Source organism: Bombina bombina, chromosome 3 (genome assembly GCF_027579735.1).
Source record: "Bombina bombina isolate aBomBom1 chromosome 3, aBomBom1.pri, whole genome shotgun sequence".
Taxonomy (NCBI): domain Eukaryota; kingdom Metazoa; phylum Chordata; class Amphibia; order Anura; family Bombinatoridae; genus Bombina; species Bombina bombina.
The window spans coordinates 602,464,228-602,485,681 of NC_069501.1; the positions used below are offsets into that span (position 1 = coordinate 602,464,228).

Sequence of the window (21,454 nt, forward strand, 5' to 3'; positions counted from 1 at the left end):
CCGGCAGGACGACATCTCACCCGGCATGAGAGGATGCCACTCCTCACAGAGACCTGTGAAAAAAAGAAAGGACAGAGTAAACCTACTCAGGCTTTCTATACCAGGGCAGGAAACATGTTAGGAAAACACAGCAATGCCCACCTCACAAGTTCCTAACTGCTTTAAAAGCCACCACTGCTCTACTGAAGAGACTAACGTGGAGAACGGCTAAACCCAATCTTGAGAGGGAACATAAGAGCAAACCTAATCTGGCTTTCAAAATAATAAAATCTTGATTGAAGTGAAATAATCCAATCTTCAGACACCAAAAACTTCACCTACTCCTTGCACCGAAGGCAAAGAGAATGACTAGGGATTGTGCTGTGGTGCTCTTTGCCGCCTCCTGTTGGCCAGGAGTGATATTCCCAACAGTAATTGATGATTCCGTGGACTCACTGTATCTTAGGAAAGAAAAAAACATTTAAAGTTCTGTAAATTTGTATTTATAATAAGAAATTCAAAGTTGTTTTCCTTATTGTAAAATGTGTCCCCCAGCCTCAGATAGCAGGCTGAATAGGGGCTTTTCATGGAGTATTCTCAACATTTTCCCCTGTAAATCTCTGCCGTTTTATTTCGCAAATTTAAAGTCTGCATGAATATTAGTAGCAAAATATGATATGTATTAAAGTGAACCAGGTTGAAAATATACATCATTTCTTTTTGAATAGAGGCCTTTGTCTGTGTTAAATCCCTATACAGAGGGTAAACACATGGAAGCAATACTACAAAAATAAAAAATAAATCTTTTTGCAGTTTAATATCTAAATTAAAATAATATTTCTGAGAATTGACTATGACTTTCTTTTTAAGGTGAGATGGAAAATCAAGTTTATGATGGAACCTGTCTTTTAACCAATAGAGCAGTCATCACATTTATAAGTCTTATGTTATTCATCTGAAAAATCTTGAATCCTCTTTAGCTGCATGTATTTTTTGTTCTTAAAGTGAATGTAAATTTTGATGATAAAGTGCCCGGTTTTTAAAAATTCGATTAAAAACAGGGGCACTTCAACTCATCAAAATTTACATTTCACTAGTGTTGTAAAATACTTAACTTTTAATCTTGACAGCCGCTGCATCGCTTCCTCCGCCTGTCGCTAAGCCTCTTCCTGGCTCTAAATGACGGTATCCGGCTTCCTCCAATCACGGCGTTTGAATCAGAGGGGGGGAGGGGGAGAAGTGATTGGAGGATGACCAATCTGTCATTTCTGACGTAGGAAGAGGCTTGCAACGACCGGGGGAAGCGGCTTTCAAGATTAAAAGTTATTTTCAAAACACGAGTGAAAACATAATTTATGCTTACCTGACAAATTTATTTCTCTTGTAGTGTAGTCAGTCCACGGGTCATCCACTTACTTATGGAATATATCTCTTCCTAACAGGAAGCTGCAAGAGGATCACCAAGCAGAGCTGCTATATAGCTCCTCCCTCACATGTCATATTCAGTCATTCGACCAAAACCAGACGAGAAGGAGAAACCATAGGGTGCAGGTGGTGACTGAAGTTTAATTAAAATTTAGGTCTGCCTAAAGACAGGGCGGGGCCGTGGACTGACTACACTACAAGAGAAATAAATTTATCAGGTAAGCATAAATTATGTTTTCTCTTATTAAGTGTAGTCAGTCCACGGGTCATCCATTACTTATGGAATACCAATACCAAAGCTAAAGTACACGGATGAAGGGAGGGACAAGGCAGGAACATTAAACAGAAAGGAACCACTGCCTGAACTACCCTTTCTCCAAAAACAGCCTCCGAAGAAGCAAAAGTGTCAAATTTGTAAAATTTTGAAAAAGTGTGAAGTGAAGACCAAGTTGCAGCCTTGCAAAATCTGTTCAACAGAGGCCTCATTTTTAAAGGCCCAGGTGGAAGCCACAGCTCTAGTAGAATGAGCTGTAATCCTTTCAGGAGGCTGCTGTCCAGCAGTCTCATAGGCTAAACGTATTATGCTACGAAGCCAAAAGAGAGAGAGGTAGCCGAAGCCTTTTGACCCCTCTTCTCTGTCCAGAGTAAACGACAAACAGGGAAGAAGTTTGACGAAAATCTTTAGTTGCCTGCAAATAGAACTTCAGGGCACGGGACTACGTCCAGATTATGCAAAAGTCGTTCCTTCTTTGAAGAAGGGTTAGGACACAGTGATGGAACAACAATCTCTTGATTGATATTCCTGTTAGTAACTACCTTAGGTAAGAACCCAGGTTTAGTACGCAGAAACTACCTTGTCTGAATGAAAAATCAGATACGGAGAATCCACATGTAAGGCAGGATAACTCAGAGACTCTTCGAGCCGAGGAAATAGCCATCAAAAACCGAACTTCCAGGATAACAGCTTGATATCAATGAATGAAGGGGTTCAAATGGAACGCCTTGAAGAACGTTAAGAACTAAGTTTAAGCTCCACGGCGGACAGCAACACAGTCTTACAACACAGGCTTAATCCTAGCTAAAGCCTGACAAAAAGCCTGAACGTCTGGAAACTTCAGCCAGACGTTTGAGTTAGAAGAATAAGAAAAAGCAGAAATCTGTCCCTTTAACGAACTAGCAGATAAGCCCTTTTCTAAACCGTCTTGTAGAAAGGACAATATCCTAGGAATCCTAACCTTACTCCATGAGTAACTCTTGGATTCGCACCAATATAAATATTTACGCCATATCCTTATGGTAATTTTTCTGGTAACAGGCTTCCTAGCCTGTATCAAGGTATCAATAACCGACTCCGAGAAGCCACGCTTTGATAGAATCAAGGTTCAAGCTCCATGCAGTCAGCCTCAGAGAAATTAGATTTGGATGGTTGAAAGGGAACCCTGAATTAGAAGGTCCTGTCTCAGAGGCAGGAGACCACGGTGGACAGGACGACATGTCCACTAGGTCTGATACCCAGGTCCTGCGTGGCCACACAGGCGCTATCAGAATCACCGAAGCTCTCTCCTGTTTGATCTTGGCAATCAAACGAGGAAGCATCGGAAATGGTGGAAACACATAAGCCATGTTGAAGACCCAAGGGGCTGTCAGCAGCATCTATCAGCCACCGCTCCCGGTTCCCTGGACCTGGATCCGTAACATGGAAGCTTGGCGTTCTGGCGAGACGCCATGAGATCCAGATCTAGTTTGCCCCAACGATGAATCAGTTGAGCAAAGACCTCCGGAATGAAGTTCCCCACTCCCCCGATGAAAAGTCTGGCGACTTAGAAAATCCGCCTCCCAGTTCTCCACGCCCTGGGATGTAAATCGCTGACAGGTTGGCAAGAGTGAGACTCTGCCCAGCGAATTATCTTTGAGACTTCCAACATCGCTAGGGAACTTCTGGTTCCCCCTTGATGGTTGATGTAAGCCACAGTCGTGATGTTGTCCGACAAATCTGATGAACCTCAGAGTTGCTAACTGAGGCCAAGCTAGGAGAGCATTGAATATTGCTCTTAATTCCAGAATATTTATTGGGAGGAGTTTCTCCTCCTGAGTCCATAGTCCCTGAGCCTTCAGGGAGTTCCAGACAGCGCCCCAGCCTAGAAGGCTGGCGTCTGTTACAATCGTCCAATCTGGCCTGCGAAGGTCATCCCCTTGGACAGATGTGGCCGACGAACCGCCCACCCATAGAAGAGAATCTCTGGTCTCTTGATCCAGATTTAGTAGGGGGGACAAATCTGAGTAATCCCCGTTCCACTGACTTAGCATGCACACTTGCAGCGGTCTGAGATGCAGGCGCGCAAATGGTACTATGTCATTGCCGCTTCCATTAAGCCGATTACTTCCATGCACTGAGCTACTGACGGGTGTGAAATGGAATGAAGGACACGGCAAGCATTTAGAAGCTTTGATAACCTGGCTCTGTCAGGTAAATTTTCATCTCTACAGAATCTATAAGAGTCCCTGAAAGGGAACCCCTTGTAAGTGGTAATAGAGAACTCTTTTCCACGTCACCCTTCCACCCATTGCGACCTCAGAATCGCCAGAAACAACTCTGTATGAGACTTGGCAGTTTGAAAACTTGAGCTTGTATCAGAATGTCGTCTAGGTACGGAGTCACCGCATGCCTCGCGGTCTTAGTACCGCCAGAAGTGAGCCCAGAACTTTTTGTAAAGATTCTTGGAGCCGTAGCTAATCCGAAGGGAAGAGCTACAAACTGGTACTGCCTCTCTGTCTAGGAAAGCAAATCTTAGGTACCGATAATGATCCTTGTGAATCGGTAATGTGAAGGTAGGCATCCTTTAAGTCCCACTGTGGTCATGTATAGACCCCTCTTGAATCATGGGAAGGATGGTACGAATAGTTTCCATTTGACATGATGGAACTCTTAGGAATTTGTTTTAGGATTCTTAAGTCCAAGATTGGTCTGAAGGTTCCTCTTTCTTGGGAACCACAAATAGATATGAATAGAATCCTTGCCCGTGTTCCGTCCCGCGGAACTGGGTGGATCACCCCCATCTAGTAAGAGGTCTTGTACACAGCGTAGAAATGCCTCTTTCTTTATTTGGTTTGCTGATAACCTTGAAAGATGAAATCTCCCTCGTGGAGGAGAAGTTTTGAAGTCCAGTAGATATCCCTGAGATATTATCTCCAACGCCCAGGGATCCTGGACATCTCTTGCCCAAGCCTGGGCGAAGAGAGAAAGTCTGCCCCCCACTAGATCCGTTTCCGGATAGGGGGCCCGCTCTTCATGCTGTCTTAGGGGCAGCAGCAGGTTTCTTGGCCTGCTTGCCCTTGTTCCAGGACTGGTTAACTTTCCAGCCCTGCCTGTAACGAGCAACAGCTCCTTCCTGTTTTGGAGCAGAGGAAGTTGATGCTGCTCCTGCCTTGAAGTTACGAAAGGCACGAAAATTAGACTGTTTGGCCTTTGATTTGGCCCTGTCCTGAGGTAGAGCATGGCCCTTACCTCCCGTAATGTCAGCTATAATTTCTTTCAAGCCGGGCCCGAATAAGGTCTGCCCTTTTGAAAGGAATATTAAGCAATTTTGATTTAGAAGTCACGTCAGCTGACAGGATTTAAGCATAGCGCTCTGCGCGCTTGGATGGCGGAATCCGGAGTTCTTAGCCCGTAAGTTTGTTAAATGTACAACGGCATCAGAAACAAATGCGGTTAGCTAGCTTAAGTGCTTTAAGTTGTTCATAATTCATCTCAACTGGAGCAGTCGCGAATGGCCTCTTCCAGGAGAACTCAAACCCAGAATGCCGCCGCAGCAGTGACAGGCGCAATGCATGCAAGGGGCTGTGTAAGATAAAACCTTGTTGAACAAACATCTCTTTAAGGTAACCCCTCTAATTTCTTATCCATTGGATCTGAAAAAGCAACAACTATCCTCCACCGGGGATAGTGGTACGCTTAGCTAAAGTAGAACTGCTCCCTCCACTTAGGGACCGTCTTGCCATAAGTCTCGTGTGTTGGCGTTCTATAGGAAACATTTTCCTAAATTATGGGAGGAGGGGAAAAAGGCACACCAGGTCCTATCCCACTCCTTGCTAATAATCTCTGTAAGCCTTTTAGGTATAGGAAACACGTCAGTACACACCGGTACCGCATAGTATCTATCCAACCTACATAATTTTTCTGGAATTGCAAACCGTGTTACAATCATTCAGAGCGCTAATACCCCCTCCCCTAGCAATATACGGAGGTTCTCAAGCTTAAATTTAAAATTAGAAATCTCTGAATCCAGTCTCCCTGGATCAGATCCGTCACCCACAGAATGAAGCTCTCCGTCTTCATGTTCTGCAAACTGTGACGCAGTATCTGACATGGCTCTCACCTCATCCGCGCGCTCTGTCCTTAACCCAGAACTATCGCGCTTGCCTCTTAATTCTGGCAATTTAGATAATACTTCTGTCATAACAGTAGCCATGTCTTGCAAAGTGATTTGTAAGGGCCTCCCTGATGTACTTGGCGCCACGAAATCACGCACCTCCTGAGCGGGAGGCGAAGGTACTGACACGTGAGGAGAGTTAGTCGGCATAACTTCCCCCTCGTTGTCTGGTGATAATTTCTTTGCATGTAAAGATTGACTTTTATTTAAAGTAACATCAATGCAATTAGTACACAAATTTCTATTGGGCTCCACATTGGCCTTTAAACATAGTGAACAAAGAGATTCATCTGTGTCAGACATGTTTAAACAGACTAGCAATGAGACTAGCAAGCTTGGAAATACTTTTCTAAATAAATTTACAAGCAATATAAAAAACGCTACTGTGCCTTTAAGAAGCACAAAAAGCTGTCACAGTTGAAATAACAATGAACCAAAATAGTTATAGCAACCAATTTTTCACAGTAAATGTATTAAGTTAGCAAAGGATTGCACCCACCAGCAAATGGATGATTAACCCCTTAATACCCAAAAACGGATAACAATTTAATAATTAACGTTTTTCTCACAGTCAAAACACACTGTCACAGGTCTGCTGTGACTGATTACCTCCCTCAAAATGAATTTTGAAGACCCCTGAGCTCTCTAGAGACGATCTGGATCATGGAGGATGAAGTAGACAGATTGTGACTGAATTTTTACTGCGCAAAAAAGCGCTAAAATAGGCCCCTCCCACTCATATTACAACAGTGGGGAAGCTCAGATAACTGTTTCTATGCAGAAAACAAAGATGGCCATGTGGTAAAAATCATGCCCCAATAAGTTTTATCACCAAGTACCTCACAAAAAACGATTAACATGCCAGTAAACGTTTTAAACATACATTTTAAAAGTTATGAAGTGTTATTAATAAGCCTGCTACCAGTCGCTTTCACTGCAGTTAAGGCTCATACATTATTTCAGTATTAACAGTATTTTCAGAGTCAATTCCATTCCTTAGAAAAATACATTCAGTGTACACACACTCATCAGCCTAATACCAGTCACTATCACTGCATTTAAGGCTTAACTTACGTTACATTGGTATCAGCAGTATTTTCTCAGTCAATTCCATTCCTCAGAAAAATAATTTACTGCACATACCTCATTTGCAGGGGGGCCCTGCATGCTATTCCCCTTTTCTGAAGTTACCTCACTCCTCAGATGAGAACAGCCAGTGGATCTTAGTTACGTCTGCTAAGATCATAGAAAACGCAGGCAGATTCTTCTTCTAATGCTGCCTGAGAACAAACAGCACACTCCGGTGCCATTTAAAATAACAAACTTTTGATTGAAGAAATAAACTAAGTTAAAAAACACCACAGACCTCTCACAGCGACCTATCTTTAGTTAGGCTGCAAGAGAATGACTGAATATGACATGTGAGGGGAGGAGCTATATAGCAGCTCTGCTTGGGTGATCCTCTTGCAGCTTCCTGTTAGGAAGAGATATATTCCATAAGTAATGGATGACCCGTGGACTGACTACACTTAACAAGAGAAATGTAAATTTTGATGAATTAAAGTGCCCCTTTTTTTAATCAAATGGTCAACAGCAATTCATTCTGAACACAAATCTGTACTAACCCTAGCTTCCAAAAGTGTGACATCCATGCCAAAGCTTTGTAATTGACGCGCTGCAGCCAGTCCAGACACTCCAGCTCCAATGACTATTACTTTTCCTGTTTTCTTTGCTTGATAATAAAAAATTTTTTAATTAAACTATGGTAATTTAAAATTGTAATGAAGACACTTGCAGGGCTTCTAACACTTTAGAGACGTGCAATACGAGTCAAAGGATTCTACAAAATTATCCCATCTTTAGAAGACTGTCATTTAAAGGGATATTAAACACTGAATGCTAGATAGAATGATTTATTCAAAGCAAAGATAATCCCAAGATGTATTTTTTTAAATTATGTCTGTTTAATTTGTAAAGTAATGGTGCTGCCATATTTAATCTACATTTCCCTTATCCGATCTCAACTCTAGCCAGCTAGGAATAGAGTTTCTAGAACACTGGTTTTCAAACCTGTTCTCAGGCCTCCCCATCAAGCCAGGTTTTTTGGATTACCTTGGATGTGAACAGGTAAAACAACAACGTTTACTAATCAGCTGATTATTTCACCTGTGCTCCGATTAAGATATCCTCAAAATGTGTCCAGTTAGGGAGGCCTATGGACAAATTTGAAAACCAGTGGTCTAGAGTAAGCAAACAACTATTTTAGTCAGAGATTATAACAGTGCCGGGAGTGTAAAGTTTGTAGCTGACACCTTCTATACTTGGAGGAACTGAAAAACTCAAAAAACAGTCAGAGTTTAATTACAGGAAAAATATATTGCCAAGTTTCTTTATTGATCGTGATTAAAGGGACACTAAACCCAATTTTTTTCATTCATGATTCAGATAGAGAATACAATTGCAAACATTCCAATTTACTTCTATTATCAAATTTGTTTCATTTTTTTACATATCCTTTGTTGAAGAAATAGCAATGCACATGGGTGAGCCAATCACACGAGACATCTATGTGCAGCCACCAATCAGCAGCTACTGAGCTTTCAACAAAGAATACCAAGAGAATGAAGCAAATTAGAGGTAAATTAGAAAGTTGTTTAAAATTAAATGCTCTTCCTAAATCATGAAATAAAAAAAAAATTGGGTTTCATATCCCTTTAAACATTTTATAATAAAACCTCAGTGTTGAATACCCCATTTATTGTTACAAAACAGTGTTATTCCATAAGTTAATATGAAGAGGGGAGAGAAAAAAAAGGTAAGGAAGGAAAGAAAGAGTATGTGAGATAATAAACCTTTTTACAAAATATTTTGCATTTACAGTATTGTCATTTTTTAAATCACCATTCTGTCCCTTTAATAAATGAATAGTCTCTGAATTGAAGAATTCTTACACTTCGTTTTACACTTTTAAAAACACTTGTTTCATATAAAAATGGAATGTGCAATTTCAGAAATTGTCAGCGAATACTTTTTGGTCACTTACTTGGTAAAGGTTTTAACCTTTTGTAGACACCAAAATTAATTAAGCCATGCCTTTCCAGATAACAGTGTATTCTGTGAACCAGAACTGAATCACCTAAATTAGGGGGGAAAAAAATATAATATATATATTGCTTTAAAAAGGTTAAGTATGTGCAAGGAAAAGCTTGTACACCAGCAAGTCCTGGTATAAGCATCCAGATTGGATTTGAAAACCAGTTGAATTTTAGGTAAGGTATAAGATAACTGAAAAACAAAATGTATGCTTACCTGATAAATTTATTTATTTCTTGACACGGTGAGTCCACGGATCATCATCAATTACTGTTGGGAATACCACTCCTGGCCAGCAGGAGGCGGCAAAGAGCACCATAGCCAAGCTGTTAAGTATCACTTCCCACAACCCCCAGTCATTCGACTGAAGGAAAAGAAGAGAAAGGAAATAACACAAGGTGCAGAGGTGCCTGAGGTTTATATACTAAAGAAAAACAGGGTGGGCCGTCGACTCGCCGTGTCAAGAAAGAAAAAAACTTATCAGGTAAGCATAAATTTTGTTTTCTTTCTAATGACATGGTGAGTCCACGGATCATCATCAATTACTGTTGTGAATCAATACCCAAGCTAGAGGACACAGATGATGAGAGGGACAAGACAGGTAACCTAAACAGAAGGCACCACTGCCTGAAGAACCTTTCTCCCAAAAGAAGCCTCAGCCGAGACAAAAGTATCAAACTTATAGACTTCAGAAAAAATATGCAAAGATGACCAAATTGCAGCCTTACAAAACTGTTCCACAGAAGCTTCATTCTTGAAAGCCCAGGAAGAAGAGACAGCCCTTGTAGAATGAGCTGTGATTTCCTCAGGAGCTTGCTGTCCAGCAGTCTCATAGGCCAAACGGATAACACTCTTCATCCAAAAAGAAAACAAAATAGCTGTAGCTATCCGACCTTTGAGTTTCCCAGAAAAACAAAACAGATAAGGTAGAGGACTGACGAAAGTCCTTAGTCTGCAGAAAGGATTTGCACGAACAACATCTAGGTCATGTAACTAACGTTCCTTATGAGAAGGGTTTGGACACTAAGAAGAACTATTTCCCGATTAATATTCTTGAATGAAAAAAAAACTTTAGGCAAGAACCCCAACTCGGAATGCAAAACCACCTTATCAGAATGTAAAGATAAGATAAGGGGAATCACACTGTAGCGCCAGGAGCTCTGAAACTCTGAGCAGAGGAAATAGCAACAAGAAACAAAACTTTCCACGATAACAACTTAATATCTAAGGAATGCATAGGCTTAAACTAGCCTGCTGTAAAACCTTAAGAACAAGATTAAGACTCCAGAGAGGAGTAACCGGTTTCACACAGGCGGGATCCTGACCAAGGCCTGACAAAACGATTGCACGTCTGGCACATCCGCCAAACGCCTATGCAACAAAATAGACAATGCCGAAATCTAACCCCTCAGTGTACTAGCTGACAAACCCTTCTACAGACCATCCATGAGAAAGGACAAAATCTTAGGGTCCTGACTCTACTCCAAGAGAATCCCTTGGATTCACACCAATACAAATATTAGCGCCAAATCTTATAGTAGATCTTACGAATCCTAGGCTTACGAGCCTGGATCAAGGTCTCGAACGCTGAAAAAACCACGCTTAGAAAAAATTAAGTGTTCAATCTCCAAGCAGTCCGCTTTGGAGAAACAAAATTTGGATGAAAAAAGGGACCCTGTAGTAGGATATTCCTCAGAGGAAGGCTCCAAGGTAAAGAAGATGGCATTTCCACTAGGTCTGCATACCAGATCTTGTGAAGTCACGCAGAGACATTAGCATTACCGACGCTCTCTCCTGAGTGATACGAGTGATGACTCATGGAAGGAGAGCAACCGGAAGAAAACAATTTATGTAAGAACTTACCTGATAAATTAATTTCTTTCATATAGGCAAGAGTCCATGAGCTAGTGACGTATGGGATAAACAATCCAACTAGGAGGGGCAAAGTTTCCCAAACCTCAAAATGCCTATAAATACACCCTCACCACACCCACAATTCAGTTTAACGAATAGCCAAGTAGTGGGGTGATAGAAAAATGGAGAAGAAAGCATAAAAAAATTTAACTGGAAATATAATTGCGCTTTATACAAAAAAAGCATAACCACCATAAAAAGGGTGGGTCTCATGGACTCTTGCCAATATGAAAGAAATTAATTTATCAGGTAAGTTCTTACATAAATTATGTTTTCTTTCATGTAACTGGCAAGAGTCCATGAGCTAGTGATGTATGGAATAGAAATACCCAAGATGTGGAACTCTACAGAAGAGTCACTAGAGAGGGAGGGATAAAATAAAAACAGCCATTTTCCGCTGACAAAATTAAATCCACATCCAAAAAAATATTTTTTTTTCATAATTGAAAAGAAAAACTTAAAACATAAGCAGAGCAATCAAACTGAAACAGCTGCCTGAAGAACCTTTCTACCAAAAACTGCTTCCGAAGAGGCAAATACATTAAAACGGTAGAATTTAGTAAAAGTATGCAAAGAAGACCAAGTTGCTGCTTTGCAAATCTGATCAACTGAATTAAAAGCACACAAAGTGGAAACTGATCTAGTAGAAAGAGCTATGATTCTCTGAGGCGGGGCCTGACCCGACTCCAAATAAGCCTGATGAATCAAAAGCTTTAACCAGGATGCCAAGGAAATGGCAGAAGATTTCTGACCTTTCTTAGAATCAGAAAAGACAACAAATAGACTAGAAGTCTTCCTGAAATCTTTAGTAGCTTCAACATAATATTTCAAAGCTATTACAACATCCAGAGAATGTAAGGATCTATCCAAAGAATTCTTAGGATTAGGACACAAAGAGGGAACAACAATTTGCCTAATAATGTTGTTAGAATTCACAACTTTAGGCAAAAATTTAAATGAAGTCCGCAAAACTGCCATACTCCTGATGGAAAATCAGAAAATGAGACTCACAAGAAAGAGCAGATAATTCGGAAATTCTTCTAGCCGAAGAGATAGCCAAAAGGAACAACACTTTCCAAGAAAGTAGTTTAATATCCAAAGAATGCATACGCTCAAAAGGAGGAGCCTGTAAAGCCTTCAAAACCAAATTAAGACTCCAAGGATGAGAGATTGCTTTAATGACAGGCTTGATACGGACCAAAGCCTGTACAAAACAGTGAATATCAGGAAGCTTAGCAATCTTTCAGTGAAGTAAAACAGAAAGAGCAGAGATTTGTCCCTTCAAGGAACTTGCATATAAACCTTTATCTAAACCATCCTGAAGAAACTGTAAAATTCTAGGAATTCTAAAAGAATGCCAGGAGAATATATGAGAAGAACACCATGAAATATAAGTCTTCCAAACTCGATAATAAATCTTCCTAGAAACAGATTTACGAGCCTGTAACATAGTATTAATCACCGAGAGAGAAACCTCTATGACTAAGTGTTCAATTTCCATACCTTCAAATTTAACGATTTGAGATCCTGATGGAAAAACGGTCCTTGAGACAGAAGGTCTGGTCTTAAAGTGGCCAAGGTTGGCAACTGGACATCCGGACAAGATCCGCATACCAGAACCTGTGAGGCCATGCTGGTGCTTCCAGAAACACAAACGATTGTTCCATGATGATCTTGGAGATCACTCTTGGAAGAACTACTAGAGGTGGAAAGATATAAGCAGGTTGGTAAAACCAAGGAACTGCTAATGCATCCACCGACTCCACCTGAGGATCCCTGGACCTGGACAAGTACCTGGGAAGTTTCTAGTTTAGATGGGAAGCCATCAGATCCATTTCTGGAAGACCCCACATCTGAACAATCTGAATAAACACATCTGGATGGAGAGACCACTCCCCCGGATGTAAAGTCTTACAGCTGAGATCATCCGATTCCCAATTGTTTACACCTGGGATATGAACTGCAGAACTTAGACAAGAGCTGGATTCCGCCCAAGAAAGTATCCGAGATACTTCTTTCATAGCTAGGGGACTGCGAGTCCCACCCTGATGATTGACATATGCCACAGTTGTGACCGTCTGAAAACAAATAAATGGTTCTCTCTTCAACAGAGGCCAAACCTGAAGAGCCCTGAAAATAAAACGGAGTTCTAAATATTGATTGGTAACCTCGCCTCTTGAGGTTTCCAAACCCCTTGTGTGCGGTCAGAGATCCCCAGACCAGCTCCCCAACCTGAACCGACATGAGCATCTGGTTGAGATTACAATCCAGGTTGGGACAGAACAAAAGAAGCCCCTTAGACTATACGAGCGTGAGGGTCTACACCACCAAGTCAGAGTGTCGAACATTGGGATTAGAAGGATATTAACTGTGATATCTTTGTATAATCCCTGTACCATTGTTTCCAGCATCCAAAGCTAGAGAGGTCTCATATGAAAACGAGCAAAGGGCGATCGCGTCCGATGCTACAGTCATGAGACCTAAAACGTCAATGCACATAGCCACTGAAGGGAATGATTGAGACTGAAGGTTCTGACAAACAAACCAATTTCATTCCTCTCTTTTCTGTGAGAGAGTCATGGACACTGAATCTATCTGGAAACCTAAAAAGGTGACCCTTGTCTGAGGAATCAAGGAACTTTTTGGTAAATTGATCCTCCAACCTCGTCTTTGAAGAAAACACTAGTTGATTCGTGTGAGATTCGGCAGAATGTAAAGACTGAGCTAGTACCAAGATATCGTCCAAATAAGGAAACACTGCAATACCCTGTTCTCTGATTACAGAGAGTAGGGCACCGAGAACCTTTGAAAAATTTTTTGGAGCTGTCGCTAGGCCAAATGGAAGAGCGACAAATTGGTAATGTTTGTCTAGAAAAGAGAATCTCAGAAACCGATAGTGATCTGGATGAATCGGAATATGAAGACATGCATACTGTAAGTCTATCGTGGACATATAATGACCTTGCTGAACAAAAGGCAGAATAGTCCTTATAGTCACCATTTTGAAAGTTGGCACTCTTACAAAACTATTCAATATTTTCAGAACTGGCCTGAATGAATTTTCTTTCTTTGGGACAATGAATAGATTTGAATAAAACCCCAGACCCTGTTCCTGAAACGGAACTGGTATGATTACCCCTGAAAGCTCTAGATCTGAAACACACTTCAGAAAAGCCTGAGCCTTCCACTGATTTGCTGGAACACGTGAGAAAACAAATCTTCTCACAGGAAGTCTTACTCTGAATCCTATTCGATACCCTTGAGAGACAAAACTCTGATCCAATAATTTTGGACAGAATCTGCCCAAAGTTTTGGAAAAAATTTAATCTGCCCCCCACCAGCTGAGCTGGAATGAGGGCCCGCACCCATCATGCAGACTTGGGGGCGGTGGGCTTTGGTTTCTAAAAGGGCTTGGATTTATTCCAAATTGAAGGTTTCCAATTGGAACCAGATTCTTTGGGGGAAGGATTGGCTTTATGTTCCTTATTCTGTCAAAAAGAACAAAAACAATTAGCTTTAAGATTTACCCTTAGATCTTTTATCCTGAGGTAAAAAAAAAAAATCTCCCTTCCCCCCCAGTGACAGTTTGAAATAATTGAATCCAACTGAGAAACCAAATAAATGTTACCTTGGGAAAGAAACGACTAGTAATCTAGACTTAGAGACCATGTCAGCATTCCAATATTTGAGCCACAAAGCTCTTCTAGCTAAAATAGCTAAATACATATTTAACATCAATTTTGATATCAAAAATAGTATCACAGATAAAATGATTAGCATGTTGAAGCAAAAAGTTTCCTGTTGCGCCAAGCTTTCCAACCAAAAAGTTAAGTTTACTATCTAAAGGGTCCTTAAAAGAAGTACTATCTTCCATATGAATAGTAGTACGTTTGTCCAGAGTAGAAATAGCCCCATTAACTTTGGGGATTTTCCCCCAAAACTCCAATCTAACTGCTGGCAAAGGATACAACTTTTTAAACCTAGAGGAAGGAATAAAAGTACCAGGCCTATTTCATTCCTTTGAAATCATATCAGAAATGGGAGGTTTATAAACAGAATTTAACGTTTACTAGTTTTAGTATCAAGAGGACTAGTTTCCTCAATATCCAGAGTAATCAACACCTCTTAACAAGGAACAAATATACTCCATCTTAAAGAGATAAGTAGATTTGTCAGTGTAAATATCTGAGGTAGGATCTTCTGAATCAGATAGATCCTAATCCAGCAGGAGGATAATTCAGTATATTGATGGTCATTTGAAATTTCATCAACTTTATGAGATTTTTAAAAAAGACCTTTTACGTTTATTAGAAGGCGGAATAGCAGACAGGACAAAGACCTTCTGAATCGGCATCATCAGCAATAAATCTTTATATAAAAGGAATAACATGTACATAAGATGTTGAAGTAACAGGCATTTGTACTAGTACTGATGGATACATTCCCTGCATGACAACTGTTTACATACTACAGAGCTCGGAGATATAATCTCCGCTAACTTACAAGAGATACAATTAGTCTTTGTTAGAACTGTTATCAGGCAGCAGGGGATCCAGCAGTGGTATCTGAGGACAGGATCAGATTGAGACATCTTGCAAATGTAAGAGAAAAAAACAACATATAAAGCAAAATATCAATTTCCTTATATGGCAGTTCTCAGGAATGGGGAGAAAAAAAGCAAACAGCATAGCCCTCTGAGCATAGAAAAAGGCAAGAGGCATATCGGAAGTGGGGTTTAATAATTAAATTATCTGGTGCCAAGTATGACACGCAACGCAAAATGAAATCCGGAAATGAAGCAAATTGCGTCATGGCAGACGCAACCTTGTGCAAGGAAACCTGGCGTCAACTAAGAAGCCGGAAATAACGAATTTGTGTCACCGAACGTACCTTCGTGCCAAAAAAAATTCTCGCGCCAAAATGACGCAATAAATATCAGCATTTTGCAGCCTCGCAAGCCTAATTTTGCCTGCAAAAATTAATGCAAACAGTCAATTTGAAGAAAAGACTATACCCCAGGTAAGAAAAAATAACTTCCTAAATATGTTTTTCCCAATTTTGAAACTGATAGTCTGCAAACGGAAATATACATAAACATGACTCATGGCAAATATAAGTACAATATATATATATTTAGAACTTTATATTAATGCACAAAGTGCCAAACCATAGCTGAGTGTCTTAAGTAATGAAAACATACTTGCCCGAAAGACACCCATCCACATATAGGAGATACCCAAACCAGTACTGAAACCGTAATCAGTAGAGGAATATGAGAGTATATCGTAGATCTGAAAAAGGGAGGTAGGAGATGAATCTCTACGATCGATAACAGAGAACCTATTAAAAAAGATTTCCCACAAGGATAACCATAGAATTCAATAGGTGATACTCCCTTCACATTCACTGTACTCAGGAGGAATCGGCATCAAAATGCTGAAAAACCATATCACAGAAGGAAAATCAGCGCACAACTTACTTCACCCACCTCCATAGAGGGAGGCAAAGTTTGTAAAACTGAATTGTGAGTGTGGTGAGGGGGTGTATTTATATGAATTTTGATGTTTGGGGAAACTTTGCCTCTCCTGGTAAGATTGTATAATCCCATACGTCACTAGCTCATGGACTCTTGCCAATTCATGAAAGAAACAGGTATACCAGCCTGAAATCCCCAAGGAACCGCCAGGGCAATCAGAGCGGCCCGAGGAACTCTCCGCTCCAGTAATTCACTCCTGAAAGTTAAAAATGGATAAGCACTGAAAAGAGCGTCTGCCCACCGAACAATCTATGCCAATCATGTCACAGGAACTCTAGGTTCATCTCAGGCGGTTAATGTAACCACTGAGGTGAAAATGTTCAAATAAAACCAGACTAGCGGATAAAGTGACTGAAGCTCACTCCAAGAAAGAAATGGGGAGAATAGACGCCTCCAAAGTCCATAGTCACCAACTCAACAGGCTAGCGACTGTGGTCACTGTTACTCAGGAAGGTCTCTTGAAGAATGTGTTCTGAGACAAATGCTCCTGAGAAAAACCTAAAAATATTCTGGAGAATGTGGGCAACGAACCTGCTACCTCTGGCAAGCTAAGCGAGAGCTCTACCACTAATTCTTCTCCAATCCACAGGAAAATATCTCGAGTCAACAGCTCCAGATCTATCCTCCGAGACAGGGCCACAAGAACCCGGGTCCGCAGACTCACAGATGGAAAAGATCAAAGGAATGATGTCCAATGAAGCAACCATCAGACAATTACCTCCATATATGAACCACTGGAAGGCCAAACATTAGATTCTGACCTCTGACAAAATATTTTCAAAGGAAGGGAAACTAATAAGGTCCCTAAGAAAACTATCCCTGTAGCAGGGAATAAGGGAACTCAATTTCAAATTTACTTCCTCCGTGGAACGAAAAAGACAACACGTTCCTCAGAATGAGAATTACTTGTTGAAAAAATGGTGCCTGAACCATTATGATCAGGAAGGGCATCTTCTGAGGACCATGGCAAGGTCAAAAGATTTTAGAACCAGGAGCTTTAGATAACCAAAAGCTCTCTAAATTCCAAGGGCAGCCGAATAAGTCACAACACAAAGAACCAGCACAAGTGATTGGATTCAAACTCTCAACCTTTGGCTTCCCAGCTAAGTGTGCTAGCCACTAAGCTATACCAGAGGGACTAATAAACTGAACGTGATTGACAGAAAAGTCAAGCTCAGAATCCTCCCAAGACTATGGTCACCATGAGCAGACTTAGAAGGGAGTGCTAGTCCACGCCAGTGCCCACTATATGATAAAAATTCCTAGATCCTGCTCACTACAGCTTACAACTTATCTGTGCCGATAAACCTGAGAGGAGGAAACCTGGCTAAGGAAAATAAACTCATGTAGAAACCCTGAGCCCACAGCCTATCTGGGATTTCTCAGATTCACCACTTTTTCGTCTTGTTGTAGAAAATCTTTAAACTGGTACTGGAAGTGGGGTGCAAGCCCACCTGGGACATATGTTGATTGGATCTTAAGTCCAATACCATAATCCTAGTATAACCTGAACTATCAGAAATATTCCTGTCAGATCCAGAAACAAAACAAAGTCTTACCCTTGTAAGTAAAAAGCCAGAAGCTTTGAAAAATCCACTGACCATGAAATGGCCACAAAGTCCCGCAGGCTAGCACGGCGAAGTCAAATATCTTGGCTCCCTGCTTAAAGACTAGCAGGGTAGGCTAGAATAGGCTAGTTCAAGAGCCTCAATTCAGTTCACGATCTCCTCCTTAAAGGAGGTCCCTACTTAATTGGAACAAATAAGGCGTCGCACCAATAAAATGCCGCACTTGACACAGTGGACAAAACCAAATTTCCAAGTAATGAGACAAAGACAGGAAATGTCCTCATAAGGACAGGAGACTGAGAAAAAACACCAAGAGTAGCTCTCCCATTCCCGTGAGCACGATTTGCCACAGAAGAATCCTAGTATCTATAAAATTCACTAGATTCTTTAGGGATTGGCAACGACAGAAGCATTGGAGTCGCTCCAAAGCAGCCAAAAACCTCCTTTAATCACACACATAGGTGTTCAGGGCCGAAATCCTGAAGATCCAACTTCAGTAACAGGTAAAGGAATTAAACTGTCCACATCTGAGATTTTACCCTCAAAAGGCTACTGACGTATCCTCATCTGATCTACGAGGAAGGCAAACAGTGTAGCAGCAGGCGGTACAGAAACCTTACTATCTGAATATCTAATATTCCTCCTGCGATTTTCCCCCTGAAGGAAAAACAGAAAATGCTAAAGATACACAAAAGATACCAGAGGCAGCAGATTCTGCCACAAATAACTCCTCCAGGAGATTAGGAACCGCAGGGCACAGCAGGTGATGCCATAAAGGCTTGGGACGTGCAAGGAAAAAAAAACAGTGGAAATACCTACACAGCATCATCCTGGGAGACATTGGGTTTGGAGGCAACTGATTATCCTATCTCAGGAGATTTAGCGAAAACATAATTTATCTAAGAACTTACCTGATAAATTCATTTCTTTCATATTAACAAGAGTCCATGAGCTAGTGACGTATGGATATTCATTCCTACCAGGAGGGGCAAAGTTTCCCAACAAACCTTAAAATGCCTATAAATACACCCCTCACCACACCCACAAATCAGTTTAACGAATAGCCAAGAAGTGGGGTGATAAGAAAAAAAGTGCGAAGCATATAAAATAAGGGAATTGGAATAGATTGTGGCTTATACAAAAAAAATCATAACCACCACAAAAAAGGGTGGGCCTCATGGACTCTTGTTAATATGAAAGAAATGAATTTATCAGGTAAGTTCTTACATAAATTATGTTTTCTTTCATGTAATTAACAAGAGTCCATGAGCTAGTGACGTATGGGATAATGACTACCCAAGATGTGGATCTTTCCACACAAGAGTCACTAGAGAGGGAGGGATAAAATAAAGACAGCCAATTCCTGCTGAAAATATCCACACCCAAAATAAGAGTTTAAACAAAAAACATAAGCAGAAGAATCAAACTGAAAACCGCTGCCTGAAGAACTTTTCTACCAAAAACTGCTTCAGAAGAAGAAAATACATCAAAATGGTAGAATTTAGTAAAAGTATGCAAAGAGGACCAAGTTGCTGCTTTGCAGATCTGGTCAACCGGTAGCTTCATTCCTAAACGGCCCCAGGAAGTAGATACTGACCTAGTAGAATGAGCTGTAATTCTCTGAGGCGGAATTTTACCCCCCGACTCAACATAGGCAAGATGAATTAAAGATTTCAAAACAAGATGCCAAAGAAATGGCAGAAGCTTTCTGGCCTTTCCTAGAACCGGAAAAGATAACAAATAGACTAGAAGTCTTACAGAAAGATTTCGTAGCTTCAACATAATATTTCAAAGCTCTAACAACATCCAAAGAATGCAACACGATTTCTCCTTAGAATTCTTAGGATTAGGACATAATGAAGGAACCACAATTTCTCTACCAATGTTGTTTGGAATTCACAACTTTAGGTAAAAATTCAAAAGAAGTTCGCAACACCGCCTTATCCTGATGAAGAATCAGAAAAGGAGACTCACAAGAAAGAGCAGATAATTCAGAAACTCTTCTGGCAGAAGAGATGGCCAAAAGGAACAAAACTTTCCAAGAAAGTAATTTAATATCCAATGAATGCATAGGTTCAAATGGAGGAGCTTGAAGAGCCCCGGAACCAAATTCAAACTCCAAGGAGGAGAGAATTGACTTAATGACAGGCTTTATACGAACCAAAGCTTGTACAAAACAATGAATATCAGAAGAATAGCAATCTTTCTGTGAAAAAGAACAGAAAGAGCAGAGATTTGACCTTTCAAGGAACTTGCGGACAAACCCTTATCTAAACCATCCTGAAGAAGATTGTAACATTCTCGGTATTCTAAAAGAATGCCAAGAAAAAGTGATGACGAAAGACACCAAGAGAAATATAGGTCTTTCCAGACTCTATAATATATCTCTCTGGATACAGATTTACGAGCCTGTAACATAGTATTAATCACAGAGTCAGAGAAACCTCTTTGACCAAGAATCAAGCGTTCAATCTCCATACCTTTAAATTTAAGGATTTCAGATCCTGATGGAAGAAATGGACCTTGAGACAAAAGGTCTGGTCTTAACGGAAGAGTCCAGCGGTTGGCAAGAAGGCCATCCGGACAGGATCCGCATACCAAAACCTGTGAGGCCATGCCGGAGCTACCAGCAGAACAAACGAGCATTCCTTCAGCATCTTGGAGATTACTCTTGGAAGAAGAACTAGAGGCGGAAAGGATATAGGCAGGATGATACTTCCAAGGAAGTGAAAATTGCATCATTGCCTTCGCCTGAGGATCCCGGGATCTGGACAGATACCTGGGAAGTTTCTTGTTTAGATGAGAAGCCATCAGATTTATTTCTGGAAGTTCCCACATTTGAACAATCTGAAGAAATACCTCTGGGTGAAGAGACCATTCGCCCGGATGCAACGTTTGGCGACTGAGATAATCCGCTTTCCAATTTGTCCATAACCTGGGATAAAAACCCGCAGAGATTAGACAGGAGCTGGATTCCGCCCAAACCAAAATTCGAGATACTTCTTTCATAGCCAGAGGACTGTGAGTCCCTCCTTGATGATTGATGTATGCCACAGTTGTGACCATTGTCTTATCTGAAAAACAATGAACAACTCTCTCTTCAGAAGAGGCCAAGACTGAAGAGCTCTGAAAATTGCACGGAGTTCCAAAATATTGATCGGAAATCTCACCTCCTGAATTCCCAAACCCCTTGTGCCGTCAGATACCCCCACACAGCTCCCCCAACCTGTAAGACTTGTATCTGTTGAGAATATAGTCCAGGTCGGAAGAACAAAGAAGCCCCCTGAACGAAAAACGATGGTGATCTGTCCACCATGTCAGAGAGTGTCGTAAAATCGGTTTAGAAGATATTAATTGAGATATCTTTGAGTAATCCCTGCACCATTGGGTTCAGGCATACTGAGCTGAAGAGGTCGCATGTGAAAACGAGCAAAGGAGATCGCATGTGATTGCGGCAGTCCTAAGACCCAACATTTCCATGCATAAGGCTACCAAAGGGAATGATTGTG

General features: G+C 40.9%; 1 protein-coding gene across 2 annotated transcripts in view; it reads right to left on the reverse strand.

The window, feature by feature from the left end:
- The window catches only part of KDM1A (lysine demethylase 1A), a 184,878-nt gene that overhangs the window by 31,299 nt on the left and 132,125 nt on the right, over window positions 1–21,454 (reverse strand). For both annotated transcript variants that reach the window (XM_053707204.1, XM_053707203.1), the window contains exons 5-6: window positions 8,878–8,970; window positions 7,460–7,566 (exon numbers count right to left, since the gene is read on the reverse strand). In XM_053707204.1, coding sequence (XP_053563179.1) covers window positions 7,460–7,566; window positions 8,878–8,970 — 200 coding nt within the window. The remainder of the gene's footprint in view (window positions 1–7,459; window positions 7,567–8,877; window positions 8,971–21,454) is intronic.